Genomic DNA, 13,567 nt, shown 5'->3' on the forward strand with positions numbered 1-13,567 from the left:
TCGTTAATTACAACTTGCAAAAAAATTTACTTGTGTTTTGTCGAAGCTCCCTCTCTAGCGAGTCAAATGTCTGTATGTCTGTAACGATGTTTCTCAGAAACTACCCTACCTATTGAAATTAAATTCCACACACCTAAAGATCTAAGCGGCTTTGACAAGGCGTCATTTTCATGGAGGTAAAACGCGGATGAATACATTGTTTAAAGGCACTATAGAGATATTTCACGTCGTCTGCTTTCCCTAGCTTTGGCAGTGTAATGGTCGCCATTTTGAGCGGGTTTCTCAATACGAAAAAGCATTGGTGACGTAGACCCCTATACAAGTGAAATATCTCTATATCACCGAAAAAATCGGTATTGACCACACTTGTTTTCTAAAAAGTGAGTCCATATTTACGTTCTGCATAGTGGCGACCTCGTATTTTTGCGGGAGTTTTCAAAATTACTTTCAAGGTTAGGCAAGGCATGGGCCAATAAAAGCTTTTATTGGCCCATGGGCAAGGTGTCGAGATCGGCCGGTTTTGAAAAGTGGACCGCATAAAGATACAACTGCTGGAGGGTAGAAACGAAAATTGGGATATGAAAGTTTTCGACGGTCGCGCGGACCAAAAAAACAATATTACATAGAACGACTACAACGTAAATGACTTATTTACTCAATCTACTAAAAATATAAAAACAAAACACACTTTTTAGGTAAAATTTTGCAAATATAGATGAATTTCACCCTAAATAGTTCAAATTTAGCATTTTAGTTGAGATTTGAATTTTTTTTATTTTTGAAACATTTTCACAGTAAGTAACCTGTGAAACCGAGAAGTCCCATGCTTTTTTAAATGTTCATTTTTCATTTTAAGTTGTCAAAATCATTTTCGGTTGCCATAGCAATACGAAAGCCCAACGTAACTTTTACCTTGGTGAAAATTTATGTTACCCAAAGGTCTACACACCCCACTAGTTTCATCAAAATCGGTGATTAACACCTCGGGTAAGCTCCTCGTGAGAGCTATTCACACAGTGACGCCATCACAAGAATAAAATCGCACCCTAGCGAGGTACTGTCAAAGGCTATGAAGACGCCGGAGCAAGTGTCCGCAAAACGGTAACGAAGCCCGTTTTAGCGTTTCTCTTGTGAATAGCTCCCATTAAAACATTCGCGCGTAAAATATAGGAAATGTCATACTTATATTAAATTATTATAGACTTATGGTATCACACATAATACGATAAACTTCAAAATCTGAATTTTTATTAAAAAATACATCTATAAAATATTACGCATAATATTACATAGTATTAAACGGTAAGTGGTATTACAAGATAAAGAAAATTCACTTTATTAAAAGATTAGAAGATATACCAAGAACGTTTTTAGTTTTATCTGGTAATTCCAAATATTTACATATTCACTAATTTTAAAACCTAATAAGTCCATGGTATAGAAATATTTAAAAATTGAGTCTTTAATGAAAAGGTCCCATGGATAATAAAAACTTTTTTTGATAAAGGATTTTCACGCGCAATGTTTATCGCGAAAAGATAATTGAGCGTCTGATAATGGTCTGATGTGAACCAGTGTCCTATTTTTTATTTTAAAAGTCATGGCTGGTACGAGATGGTCACATTTTTACAAGGGGGTAGTCACTTAAGTAATCAGGCGTACAAATCATAGGTAATCACGGGAATTCACTTATAACATAAGCCTATAACTCTAAGTTTGAAACGCGCATATAATAGCGCCCTTTGTACCACCACTGGACGGGCGAAAAAGAAGAAATCAGGCGATAGTATCGGCACCTGGTAGAGATAAATTGAAGCTTCTTCCTTCCCCCTTTCTCTCTCTACGCACCTCTCTCTTAACAAAGCAGCTGCTATCTTTCATTATTATTCATCCAAGCTGGCATCATGCATTGCGGCCTTTTTGCGGGACGCGTTACGTTTCTCTTTTCCTCCACCGGGTGGATTTAGCGCTGTACTTTCGCCAGTCGTTTGCTTGAACCAACACTGCCTTTCGATTCAAACTTAGGGTCGATAGGCTTATGCTTATAATAATCACCAGAAATCACCGAAAAATTGTGAGTAATCACTGGAAATAACCGAAAAATACTGCGCAATCACTGGTAATCGCTGATTATTTTACGAAAATCAGTAATCAGGTGTACATAAATTTTTACGAATGACTACCCCTAGCATTTTTCTCACACGCACTCATTGTTTTGATATAAATAGGGCTCTTGTATATATTTTGTAATTTTATATTTTGACATTTTTCCAGCCATGTTTCCGGAAATTAAAATGATTGTTTTGTCCGTAAACTGAATTAATATAGAGGTTAAGAAGACCTACCCAATGTGTAACTGAACCGCAAACTGGAAACGAACGCGTAAAAATATTTCGCTCGCCGTTCGAACGTCATTAGGCTTAATGTCAATAGAGAGGTTAAAAAGAACTAACGTATACGGGAACGGGAACGCGTAACGTGGCCTACACGTACGACGTCAAAAATCATTAGGAAATATAGAACAAAATATCGTCTGCTTTCACAGCTATTCGGACGGGATAAAAATATTTTCACGCGTTCGTGGTCACTTTCGTATATACGTAAGAGTCTCTAATGAAAGGCTGGAATAGTTGTTAAAGCACACGGACTTTGGCTAACTAATTAGAAAGTGCGAAAAGAAAAAATTGTAGCACCTTTACAATTTTTCTGTTCACACTTTCCAATTAGTTGGCCTAAGTTCATTGGCAAACTAAATGGCCCAATAAAATTGTATAGTCTGAACTCCCCTTTAGACATTCCCAGTGTATACATTTATAATTTCCGGGTTAAGTTTTTTTCAAATCTACCGCTCGAAAAGGTAATACTTTATATATTTCCTCTGCAGTCGTTTACCTCGGTAATTTTCTACTAGAAGTAGGAATTGCCGAGCTACTTTTTGGGAGTTGACGAAATGAACAGTTGGGGAAATGAGCTGCTCATTTCCCCAATTGTTCATTTCGCCAACCCTATCTAGTATTTGGAGAAACGAACGGTTGGCGAAATGAAGAGTTGGGGAAATGAGCTGCTCATTTCACCAACTGTTCATTTCGCCAACCCTATCTAGTATTTGGAGAAACGAACGGTTGGCGAAATGAACGGTTGGAGATATGAACAGTTGGGGAAATGAGCAGTTGGGGAAATGAGCAGTTGGTGAAATGGAGCATTTGTGGTTGGGGTAATGAAAAGTTGGGGAAATGAGCCTTTCCCGGCGAGAACGCTTCGCTTGCGCAGAAGCGTGCGCGTACGAAGTATGATAGTTCGCGCGTTAGAAGTATAAACGTTTGCGAGTGTCAAGTATGATAGTTCGCGCGTTAGAAGTATAAACGTTTGCGAGTGTCAAGTATGATAGTTCGCGCGTTAGAAGTATAAACGTTTGCGAGTGTCAAGTATGATAGTTCGCGCGTTAGAAGTATAAACGTTTGCGAGTGTCAAGTATGATAGTTCGCGGGTACAAAGTATGCTCGTTTGCGTAAAGTATGCTAGGTTGTGAGACAAAAGTATGAGATATGGTAGAAAAGTATACAATAGTGTGAAGTAAGAATTTTGTCCGGTTTGGCGTGCCATAATAGATGGCGTTGCAAATTCTGCCCATCTCCGCTTTGATACATGCGTGGGGGGGGGGATGAATGTTCTCGGTCAAAAACAGGGGTGCCTTAACGCGGTAATCTTCCCTAAGTTCCCTCTATTTCTTTTCTATCTCTATGTGCTGCGCCGCTAAAATTGGCGGGATTATGTTTTTATGAAAGCATGTTTAGGACTGGGCGCTTTAATTATTATTGAGATTCTATTATTTAGTAATATTAATTTTATTATTGATACCATGGGAATTCACGGTCTTTCAAAGCTTCTAGCTGATCACGCTCCAAATGCGATCAAAGAGGAAGATATTAAAGCGTATTTTGGTATGATAATAGGGAAAATTGTGGTAATCTTAGTAGCCAGATATTTATTTTTTATTATAGGTCGGAAAGTAGCTGTTGATGCATCTATGAGTATCTATCAGTTTTTAATTGCTGTTCGGCAAGAAGCTAATGTTCTTACAAATGCTGATGGAGAGACCACTAGGTAGATGCTTTTTAACACTACTGTTACGTATCTGTAACTTTAAGTCAAGAGAAATTTCCTTTTTTTAGCCATATAGTCGGGTTATTCTACAGAACAATTCGAATTTTGGAACATGGTATTAAACCAGTATATGTATTTGATGGAAAACCACCTCAACTTAAAAGCTCTGAGGTATTATACATGTTTATTTTGGTTAAATAGGGGCAATGACAATAATTACCATATAATTTAGTTAGACAAGCGTAATGAAAGAAGACAAGAAGCTCAAAAGAGCTTAGAAGTGGCTGAAGCTGAGGGTAATGGCATTTCCTTAGTTCAAGTAAGTAACAGTTATATAATGTAAGAATGCTTTTAGGCAATGCTGAGGAAGTGAACAAATACAGCCGTAGACTAGTTAAAGTCACGAAACAACATAATGATGATTGCAAAAAACTGCTCAAACTGATGGGTGTACCTTATGTGGAAGTACGTAAGGTATTGGGTACTGAAAATTTCAGCAAAATTTATAAAAAGAACTTCTTTTAGGCTCCAAGTGAGGCCGAAGCTCAATGTGCGGCTTTAGTTAAATCAGGAAAAGTGTATGGAACAGCTACAGAAGATATGGATGCATTGACCTTTGGCTCGTCAGTTTTACTACGGCACATGACATTCAGTGAAGCTAGAAAAATGCCCATTAAAGAGTTTAATTTCCAAAAAATCCTTGATCAATTAGAATTGAATTACGAACAGGTATTGAATGTACTTAATCTAAAAGTTTTAAAAGTTTGGTTTTAATATTTCCCATTAATAGTTTATCGATTTATGCATTCTTTTGGGTTGCGACTATTGCGACAGTATTAAAGGCGTGGGGCCTAAAAGAGCCATAGAGCTTATACAAAAATATAAAAGCATTGAAGGAATACTCGAAAGTATTGATAAAAAAGTATTATTTTTTATGGACTGCAATCTTTGAAACTTATCAATCAAGAATACTTGTATTTATTTTCAAATATCTTCGATAATTAGAAATTTCCACCGCCAGAAGATTGGCTCTTTGATCAGGCTCGGGAGCTATTTAAAAAGCCTTCAGTCACAGATCCCAATGATATTGAAGTAAAATTGTTATCCTGATTATACTTCCAACGTTACACTACGTTTATAAATGTTTCACATAAGTGTATTAGCTTGTAAAATTTTTCCTGCAAACCTTTTCTAAATTAACCACACGTATTTGCTTAATACATGTTCTTTACGTGTTATAATTTCTTTTATGCTGATCATTTTTCTTGCCAGCAAAATGTCACTCCATGCTTCTCATAGCTTTTCAGACAGCTTTAAAACCAGTTTTAGCCTATTAAGTAAATCGAAGTTAACTTTTTATACTGAAATATGAAAAGAAAACAAACTTTGGTTTACTGAACTTGGTTTTATGAGCCTCGTCTGAAAAGCATATAACTGACACACTTATAGTACATTATTATAAAATTTTGATGGTACTGTATTATTAATTGATTGCTTACATAGTTAAAATGGGCCGATCCTGATGAACCAGGACTTATAAAATTTTTAGTGGAAGAAAATGCATTTAGGTTTGTTTCAATTTATTCATCAATGATTTACAAGTGATGAATATAATATTTTTATTTAAATAAAGTGAAGAAAGAGTGAAAAATGCTGTCAGCAAATTAATGAAGTGCCGCAGTGGAGCCACTCAAGGGCGATTAGATTCATTCTTCAAAGTTATTCCTCACAGTAGCACTAATGGGAAAAGAAAAGTATGGGACTGTCGCTTGCGTTGTCTGTCTGTCACTATATTTCTTTTATTGGTTTTAAGGCTGAAGAAAAAACCAAAACTAGTGCTAAAAAGAAGAAGGGAGCTGGTGGCACTTTCAAGAAGGGAAAATAAATTAACTAATATTGTGTAATCAAGAACTTAGATGTATTGACTCTTGATATAATTAAATTGACTTTTTATTTTTTATATTAAAGTACAAAAGTAATATTTATTTTAACTAATATTTCCATCAAATGGTTTTGATTTATCATGGTCTGGTATAGTTAAGTATAAAGGTGTATATAGTCTTGAGCCTCCATCAACGTGTAATATTTCCCCACTAATTAAAGAAGCAGCTGGCGACAGTAAAAAACAAACTGGACTAGCTATTTCTTCTGGTAGGCCCAATCTTTTATTGGGCAAATGTTTAACCAGTTCGTCAAATATTCCGGCTCCATAATTGGCTTCTGCTGTTTTCGAGTATATGCCACTAGCTGGAGCTACGGCATTTATACGAACGCCAGAGGAAGCCCATTCGATGGCTAGGGACTTTGTTAGGTTTTCAACTCCAGCTCTAGCTGCTCCCGAATGTGCCATTAAAGGCACCCCTCTCTCACAGTCCATGGTGATATTAACAATCACTCCTCCATTGTTTTCCATCCATTGGGTGTAAGCTGCTTGGCACATTTTAAAGGTACCAGTTAGGTTGGTTTCAATCACAGCGTCCCACCCTTTTCTTTTGATATCAGTGGCTTGTGATAAGAACTGACCTCCTCCATTGTTGACTAAATAATCTAGTTTTCCATAATTTTTTAGAGTGGTGCTGATGAGTGACTCTATTTCAGGTTCTTTTCGAATATTGCAAGATTCTCCCCTAATTTGGGAACCATCCAAATTGAGGCTTTTTTTCAGTTCCTCCACCATTCCTTTTATTCTTTCTTCATTTCTGGAAGCGATAACTACTTTACATCCAAGCGAAAGAAGTTCCTTGGAAATAGCTAAACCAATTCCAGTAGCTCCCCCTGTCAATTAATATTTTGTGAATAAAATAAAAATTACAAATACAATATATAATTACCCGTTACGATAGCGACTTTATTTTTGAATAAGTTTTCTCGGAAAACCGAGTAAATTTTGTTGATGCCTGACATTTTAATATTTTATCTTGCCCCTATTTACCAAGGTCATCAAGTAGGTGGAAAACATGGTGCATCGTCTAGGGGTAGTAGCTGGGATTAATAATAGTACTATACAATGGAAATTCGGAGAGCAGCAGAAAATTTGTCCCCCAAATTAAAAAATGTACTAAATATATGTCAAAAATATTAAAATGTATTTTCGTTCCATATATTTTCAAAATGTACTAAATACGCTTTGGTATCATAAATTTACAAAATGTACTAAATACGTATTAAAAATCTCAAAATGTATTTTTGTACTTCAAAATCAAAAATGTATTAAAAAAGTACAAATATACCGCCTGGAACATCACTGCCCTGGGGGCTACTTGCCATGGTGCTGTGTACTGACTGTACTCATCCGCGATTTGGCGGGATCCTCTGCCACTACCCGAGTCAAGCAAGCCGAGTTATGTGACTTTTGAACTAAATTCCAAATAAAAATCCTCGAGTATTTCAACTTTTTTCTCCTGTACTTTCATTTTTAATTTACTCATTACTCTTTAAATAATTGCATTTCATAGCATTAATTGCCTAACTTTTGCACCCGTGAAGGTACATGTTTAATTTTATTGGCCTGTTCTCAGCCTAAAAGTGTACTCTTTTTAACCTAAAACGTTTTATTCGCTTGTTCCGAGGATGATAATTACTCCGCCCCATATTCGCTTGTTCCGGAGGGCTACGCCTTTTTTTCTCCTTCTGAAAAGTAGGTATAAAGACTAAAGAGCGTAAATCGGATTTTGTCGTCTGCTAGCCAGAATTTATCAGCTAAAAAGACTTAAAGGGAATATAACCTCTGGTATTTCTGTCGCCCTCCGAGGGTTCCAATATTGTCCGCTGCCTCCCGTGGCTTTTCATACATGCGGCGCTGATAATCGCTGATTGTGAAGGGAATAAAGGAAATTGATGGGGTCTTCCATAAAGAACGCGTTGGAGGTTCTATTCCCTTTAAGGCGGCCATTTTGGAAAAACGTTTTTACTCCGACTCGAACTATTCGCCCCCACAGAATGATACGGAGTAAAATGACGTCATAGCGTTACTCTTCTAACCTCCGAAATCCCGGAACAAGCGGGGAAAAAACACCTATAACTTTGTATATGTTAAAACCTCTGTGGAACCAAGGTTGCCAGATTCAAAACTATAGTTAAAAAACAGCTATATAAGAATTTAATCAATGTAAACTTTTATTGCTTTCTCTGGAGTAAAACCCCACATTGGATAATTTTTGAGAATTTTCACAAATTAAGTAGAGAATAGCTTTTTAATTATGAAATTTAAATTTCGTTCCAAAACGTTAAATTTCAAATAACGTCATACATTCAATCTATCTGTTTATTGGCCAATTTGTCCCTATTCGTGACGTAAACAAGACACGTGATTCTTTCCGACGCGGAGCGGAAAAAGCCGGTCGTTTGTCCTTCTCTTTCATTTCGGTCGTTGTGAACATCGGACGGAAAGCAAAGGACGAGGCGCGATTAAATAATTTTGATCCTTTTCATAGTGTTGTTTCTGACAAATGACTATTGGCGTTTATAGAAATTAATAATTTTAATTGAACTATTAAAATGGCCGATGAAGAGCAATACGCGGCGGAAGGTGAAGAATACCAGGAATATTCTGGAGAATACAACGACCAAGGAAATTATGAAGAGAATTATGACGGGGACCAAGATCAGGCCGGCGGGGCCGACAATGCCGCCGAAAACGGAGAAAAGAAATACGACTCCAAAAATGATTCTAAAGACTCCGAAGAAGAAATGAGGCAAGTATCGAGGTTTAAACAATTTCGTTTATTTTATTCGTACTGTCCCATACTTTGTGTCAAAAATCGTGGGCCTAGGGCGCGGGATAAACAAAATGGGCGTAGGAAAATGGCGCCTCTTCTTTCCGCCGCTTTTGTTCAAGTAGGTAGGTTATTCGGAAATCTCGATACATCTTCTTATTAGAACGATATTTTTATCATTGAGATGTATCTGCCGTGTTTTTAATGCCTTATCGGTCAGTTTCCGTAATTATTTTTGAAATTAAACTGGTTTTTAAATGTTACCGGTATGTACTTTTACAAACCGAGAAAGACGCTCATACAGGCCTAAGGTTTTGTCTTTTGTAAATTCGTTAGAATCAGGAGCTAATTTCTTTAGTTCGTGCTTCTCTCGTTTCTACGATTACTTTTAAGTTGAGAGCGTTGTCCTAATTTTTTTTAAACTTATTCGGTCGGTTTTTGGGAAAGTCGGGATGTTTAAAATACCAAATGTGTATGGATTGGTTTTCAAAATGGCGTCCCATCTATCCTTCGCAGCTGCTGCGCGATTTTGGCCTAATAAAGGAAATGTCCAAATCAATATTTTTTTCTAAATTGGAAATCTATGAAATACAACTACTACATTTGGTGATTGATCCACTGAAATGTTTACTTCGCCATGATTTTTACCATGTTAAGATATTGGTATAAATTTATTTGAAAGTGGCTTAATAAAATAAAGGGCATTTTTTTAAGCAAACATGGCGAATATTTTAAACCATGCCTAAATGAAAAAAAATTTAATTGGTAAACCAAAATATATCAAGGCAAGAGACTTTAATCATTGGCCTTGCATGGCAGTCTTTGATATTATTTCTTTAGCAAAAATCGACATACTAATAAAATTGATTGTAAAGATTTTGAAGTCTTATTTGTTAGAGCTCTAAATTTCACTGGGCACCAGTGTGTTTAGCAAAGGCTGTTTCTTCCCTTGCCGTAATCCAGAAATGTCTGGGCCATATAGAGCAGCAAGCTGTACAAAAGTGCAATGGTTGGTAACATATCTTAACTATTGTACTTTTGAATCCGTATTTTCCATTGTAGTCCAGAAATTCTAGTCAAGATTTCAACTCTTAAATTACTCTCAAAACTGGGATTATGTGAAAGGGATATTTTAAATTGTACATAGATTGTTTTGAAAAAATGGGGATTAAATTTTATCTTTTAAGCAAATTTATAATTTAAATTACCTATTCCTTATATTGATTAATTAGTAGTTTTTTAAACAAAAACCTTTCACACCACTCAACGTTTTTTGGTCTTTCATTGACATTATTCATCTTGGGTTATAGGAAAAAAAAGTTTCTCGGAAACTGGAATTAAATTTGCATGATTCCGAGTATTGTTGACTATTAATAATTTTCAATTTTTCCCAAAACCTTCCAGGAGTTAGCTTTTGAATTGTCAGAAGATTAATTTCAGATAGGGTCCATGTAAAGTATCGCAATAACTATGAAGTTTTGGCTTGTATACATTTAAGACTTGTTATTATCGTGTCTTTTAATTTTAAATGACTTTAACGCAATTTAAATGAATCATTAACGCAATTTCAAAGTGTATAAACGCAACTTTTACCTCATAAAGTAAACATATTTGTTGGTATTTACCAGTATCCAAATATTTGCCCCGGTTAATTTGTAGGGTTAGTTTGCAATAACTAGTAGTTAATTATCTGCTGTCCGAAATTGAAGAACTTGGATGCCTGCGACGATGAGGATGGTGTTATTTCCTGACTGGTGAATTCAGGAGTCCTTGAATGTGAAGCACACACTTCAGAGATGGTGGATCTTTACCTCACGTTGGCAGGTATGATGTATGAATCAACTACTGGGGAAAGTTGATGTAGAGCACATAAATTGTGAAGCACACATAATACTAAATAAAGGAATTAAAATTCAACTATCCGTTTTACCAAGGGCCAGTATTTTTTTTAGTTACAAAAATCTTAATTCATGTAAAATTTAATTGTTTTCACATCAAAAACCAGTAACTGTAACCATTTACTTTTGATAATAAAACTGTAAATTAAATTTTGTAATATTTGAAAAAAAAAAAGTACGTTGTAAAATTAAAGATAAAACCTTTTCTATTGAAATCCCCTAATGTATTTCACCCCTAAAAATGACTGGAAATTAGTTGCGTTTTTAAATGCGTTAAAGACACGTTTTACCATGGTATTTTTGCACCAGCCTCTTTTTCCCTTGGGCTTTTTTGCTTTCAGGCTGGTCCTTTTACGGGTTAAATTATTTAACTATGGGGTGGGCTACTAATTTAAGATCTCAATTGTTTATTAATTTAAGGTTTTTTCAGATAATTTTCTAACGCTTAATTTAAATTCTTAATTTTAAATTTTCAGTGTTCATCTTAAGACTTAATTCTCTGGCCCTAATTGTAGAATATTATCCAAGTCAATATAAATTTGTTTCAAAACTAACATCACCCAATTCTTTTAATTTTTTTAGGAAACTCTTCGTGGGTGGAATTAGCTGGGAAACTGAAGCCAGTAAGTTTAATTAAAGTACTTTTTTGTGCTACATTTACGGAATGTAATTTCTTGTTTCAGGTGATCTTAAAGAATACTTTTCGAAATTTGGAGAGATTGTGGATGTCAACATTAAAACAGACCCTGCCACCAGGAAATCCAGAGGCTTTGGTTTTGTAACATTCGCTTCGCAAGAAGCGGTAGAAGCTGTAAGTATATTTAGCAGTGTGTCCTATTGGTAGCTTGTTATTAATTTTTTATTCTATTTTAAAGGTATTAAAAGATGGTCCTCACACAGTTAAGGGTAAACAAGTTGACCCTAAAAGAGCCAAAGCCCGCCCAGGCATTAAGAAAATATTTGTGGGTGGCTTGGAACCGGACATTCCAGAAGCAGACATTAAAGCTTATTTTGAGAAGTTTGGAAAAGTATAAATAATAGAGGTTTTACCAGTGAACAGTCTTGTTTAAACTTACAAATTGCAGGTTGAGAGTATAGAGCTTCCATTTGACAAGATGAAAAATCAACGTAGACAATTTTGCTTCATCACGTTTGAATCTGAGGAAGCTGTCGATGAAGTTTGCAAACAACCAAAACAGAAGATTGGCAGCAAGGATTGTGACATAAAAAAAGCAGCACCTAAACCTGATGCAAGATCTGCTCGTGGTGGGTTTTTATTTTATGGCTTTGGGGGAGGAAGGAGTAGAGGTTGTGGTCATTTGCTCATAGTCCTGTCTCTCTGATAGTCAGTTTTTGTAAGGATTTCTTCTACCGAAAGCTAAGAGTGGCTTAAGGACCCTGCTTCCTAAGTCATTGAAATTGATGAAACCTTACAAACTTGTTTGACTAAATGAAAGTAAACAGCGGAATAATTGGAAACCTTGTTTATAATGTATTCAAATTGTTAAATTTGAGTCTAAATTCCAAAGTTTTATTTGATCTATTCGCACCACTCTCACACTCCTTACTTTTGGGTGATTATTAGTAACCTTTTTTGTTATTTAAAGGTGGATATGGTGGACAAAACTGGGGTAGTCAAGGCTATGGCGGCTATGGACAAGGAGGCTATGGTGGATACAATCAAGGCTATGGAGGATACAATCAAGGTTACGGAAATTACGATTACAGCGGGTACGGTGGAGGGTATGGCAGCGGCTATGGAGGATACGACTACAGTGGCTGGGGTAACTACGGCCAAGGTGGCTATGATAATAACGGTAGTAGTAACAGGTTGAATAGGAGGAAAAAACCTTGATCACTGAAAATCACGAGTTACATATCTTTTATTCAGTACCCTTATGTTCCTTATTGATACTAGAGATGTGAGTGGTGTCCAATTATTCAGGTTATTTTTGCTAGTGAACTTTTTTTCGTTCCTCGTACTCCGTTTTTTACTTGTACAGTTGTAAATAGCTTGAAAAAACGAGAAACTATATGCAAGCTTTTAAGAAAAAAACACAAATGTATTGCAAACTAATTTTATCTAGTCTGAATAATTGGATACTACCTTTTTTGGATTGCGCTTGTATTTTTGAAAAATGAAGCTCTCAACCAATTTTTTTATAAATTGAATATTTTTTTGTTCACTCGTTTTTTCCTTTATTCTCTTGGCACGAAAACATTTGGCAAGGCCTCCTTGGCGCTAGTGTCGTGTGGGGGAATGTAAGGGTCGATTGAAAGTGATCAAGGAGGAGTGGTAAATACTCGATACAAGTAATGTGTTGACGTTCAACAGGTCAACAACCGAGTTACGGAAAGTCCAGGCGTGGTGGTGGAGGCGGAGGGGGAAACCACGGCTACCATCCATACAGTCGCTGAAACGAGCTAACCCGTCTCCTCTTCTTCTAAGACCCAACCCCGAAAATGGTTTTGTTTATCATGTGAATGCTTCTCGTCTTCGCCACCATTTTGTTACACCTTTTCAATTGGTGTTTCAAACTTAATTCATTTTTTATTCATTGTATATAGTGCAACGGAGGTGTCCGTAATAAAATATTTTTACCATCACCATTCAAGGTGGTTTTTTTTTAAACTTACTTTTAAATATTAATGGTTCTGGCACTGGTTTAAGTAAAGACGGATGCATTTACATGATATTTTACACTTGAGCCATCACACTTCCAACAATACTCCAGATTTGGGACATAAACATTCACAAATTATTTGGTGGGTGGTCAAACAATACGAGGGTAACCAGTGCTTGTAGGATGGTGGTGTCGGTGTTTGGTATAGGGATATAGTGGATATTTT

The 13,567-nt window shown here is 36.1% G+C and overlaps 3 protein-coding genes across 7 annotated transcripts; 2 read left to right on the plus strand and 1 right to left on the minus strand.

Annotated features, from left to right (window-relative positions):
- The first annotated feature begins 3,733 nt into the window (after positions 1 to 3,733).
- On the plus strand, positions 3,734 to 6,052 carry Fen1 (Flap structure-specific endonuclease 1). Its single transcript, XM_090158059.1, has 11 exons — positions 3,734 to 3,941; positions 4,002 to 4,104; positions 4,173 to 4,275; positions 4,337 to 4,400; positions 4,460 to 4,569; positions 4,630 to 4,833; positions 4,895 to 5,026; positions 5,110 to 5,196; positions 5,608 to 5,672; positions 5,738 to 5,858; positions 5,918 to 6,052. The coding sequence occupies exons 1-11, from the start codon at positions 3,779 to 3,781 to the stop codon at positions 5,987 to 5,989; spliced, it is 1,224 nt and encodes a 407-aa protein (XP_090014185.1). The 5' UTR covers positions 3,734 to 3,778; the 3' UTR covers positions 5,990 to 6,052.
- LOC149927363 (peroxisomal trans-2-enoyl-CoA reductase-like) lies at positions 5,994 to 7,558 on the minus strand. Of its 2 annotated transcripts, none has more exons than XM_090158060.1 (3): positions 7,369 to 7,558; positions 6,936 to 7,073; positions 5,994 to 6,879 (listed from the first exon to the last, which is right to left on the minus strand). In XM_090158060.1, the coding sequence occupies exons 2-3, from the start codon at positions 7,006 to 7,008 to the stop codon at positions 6,092 to 6,094; spliced, it is 861 nt and encodes a 286-aa protein (XP_090014186.1). In that variant the 5' UTR covers positions 7,009 to 7,073; positions 7,369 to 7,558; the 3' UTR covers positions 5,994 to 6,091. The 2 variants fall into 2 exon arrangements, with proteins under 2 accessions (XP_090014186.1, XP_090014187.1); XM_090158061.1 differs by having other exon boundaries at positions 7,335 to 7,558.
- Positions 7,559 to 8,450: 892 nt separating this feature from the next.
- On the plus strand, positions 8,451 to 13,327 carry LOC149927364 (heterogeneous nuclear ribonucleoprotein D-like). 4 transcript variants are annotated; one of them, XM_090159018.1, is made up of 7 exons: positions 8,451 to 8,810; positions 11,300 to 11,340; positions 11,401 to 11,528; positions 11,593 to 11,745; positions 11,803 to 11,983; positions 12,325 to 12,534; positions 13,053 to 13,327. In XM_090159018.1, the coding sequence occupies exons 1-7, from the start codon at positions 8,602 to 8,604 to the stop codon at positions 13,133 to 13,135; spliced, it is 1,005 nt and encodes a 334-aa protein (XP_090015144.1). In that variant the 5' UTR covers positions 8,451 to 8,601; the 3' UTR covers positions 13,136 to 13,327. The 4 variants fall into 4 exon arrangements, with proteins under 4 accessions (XP_090015144.1, XP_090015146.1, XP_090015147.1 ...); XM_090159020.1 differs by having other exon boundaries at positions 12,325 to 12,516; XM_090159021.1 differs by having other exon boundaries at positions 12,325 to 12,501.
- The last annotated feature ends 240 nt before the right edge of the window (positions 13,328 to 13,567 follow it).

This window comes from Leiobunum rupestre, chromosome 9, assembly GCF_980474605.1.
Source record: "Leiobunum rupestre chromosome 9, qqLeiRupe1.1.hap1, whole genome shotgun sequence".
Lineage (NCBI taxonomy): Eukaryota > Metazoa > Arthropoda > Arachnida > Opiliones > Sclerosomatidae > Leiobunum > Leiobunum rupestre.